The sequence below is a fragment of the Mesitornis unicolor genome, unplaced genomic scaffold, assembly GCF_000695765.1.
Source record: "Mesitornis unicolor isolate BGI_N332 unplaced genomic scaffold, ASM69576v1 scaffold37367, whole genome shotgun sequence".
Lineage (NCBI taxonomy): Eukaryota > Metazoa > Chordata > Aves > Mesitornithiformes > Mesitornithidae > Mesitornis > Mesitornis unicolor.
In genome coordinates, this window is record NW_010197921.1 from 2,163 (window position 1) to 3,274 (window position 1,112).

General features: G+C 64.0%; 1 protein-coding gene across 1 annotated transcript in view; it reads left to right on the forward strand.

Annotated features, from left to right (window-relative positions):
* Nucleotides 1-194: 194 nt before the first annotated feature.
* The window catches only part of NAV1 (neuron navigator 1), a gene marked incomplete at both ends in the record, with an annotated part of 12,548 nt that continues 11,630 nt past the window's right edge, over nt 195-1,112 (forward strand). Inside the window, 2 exon segments of the mRNA XM_010188962.1 lie at nt 195-492; nt 871-1,107. Coding sequence (XP_010187264.1) covers nt 195-492; nt 871-1,107 — 535 coding nt within the window.

Below are 1,112 nucleotides of genomic sequence, written 5' to 3' on the forward strand. Positions count from 1 at the left end.
GCCCAAAACCCTCCTGGCACCGGTGCCCGCTCAGTGGCACAGCCTCAGTGGGAGGGAGAGGATGGAGGGTACTGGTGTGGGGAAATTAAGACACAGCCCGGGGTGTCCGGTGTGTCCCTCTCGCAGCTGGGTGCTCCCTGGGGGCGGGTTTGGGGTGGGTGCCAGCGGTGCCCCTGACTCCGCTCTGCCCGCAGCTGCGCACGGACTCAGAGAAACGCTCGCTGGCGGAGAGCGGGCTGAGCTGGTACGGCGAGGGCGAGGACAAGGCACCCAAAAAGCTGGACTACGACAGCAGCAGCCTCAAGATGGAGCACGGCTCCTCCAAGTGGCGCCGGGAGCCCTCGGAGGGCGGCGAGGAGGGCTCCAAGGGCGGCGAGCTAAAGAAGCCGGTCAGCCTGGGCACCCCGGGCTCCCTCAAGAAGGGCAAGGCCCCACCGGTGGCTGTGACCTCTCCTATCACCCACACAGCGCAGAGCACCCTCAAAGTGGCAGGTGAGGCCTGATTTGGGCAGGGTCCAGCTCCTCTGATGGGAACAGGTTGGGTGTTGTCTTCACGGGCCTTCCCCACACATGTTGGCCATGGGATGCCCTGTGCCTGCAGATGTGGTGACTGAACATGAGCTGGGGGGAACAGCAGAGCTGTGCATCCCTGCGGGCAGGTTATGGGTCTGGCCCCACCTCAGGACCTGCCTGCACCATGGCCTCGTGGCCACGTACACCAGGGCCTGGCCGTGACTCTGCCCTGACTCCCCGGATGGTGGCAGGTCCTTTCTTCACCATCATGTCCCTGTGTCTCTGATATCACCATCTTGTCTGGAATAGTTCACACTCAAATGGGGACACTAACCAGGACCTGTCCTTCTCCACCAGGCAAGCCCGAGACCAAAGCCACTGACAAGACCAAGCTGTCAGTGAAGAGCACAGGCCTGCAGCGCTCCTCCTCCGACGCCGGCCGTGACCGCATCGCCGATGCCAAGAAGCCACCGTCAGGTCTCACACGGCCCTCGGCCTCCAGCTCCTTTGGCTATAAGAAACCAGCTCCTGCCACCGGCACGGCCACCGTCATGCAGGCTGGGGGCTCCGCCACGCTCGGCACGATACAGAAGCGCTCC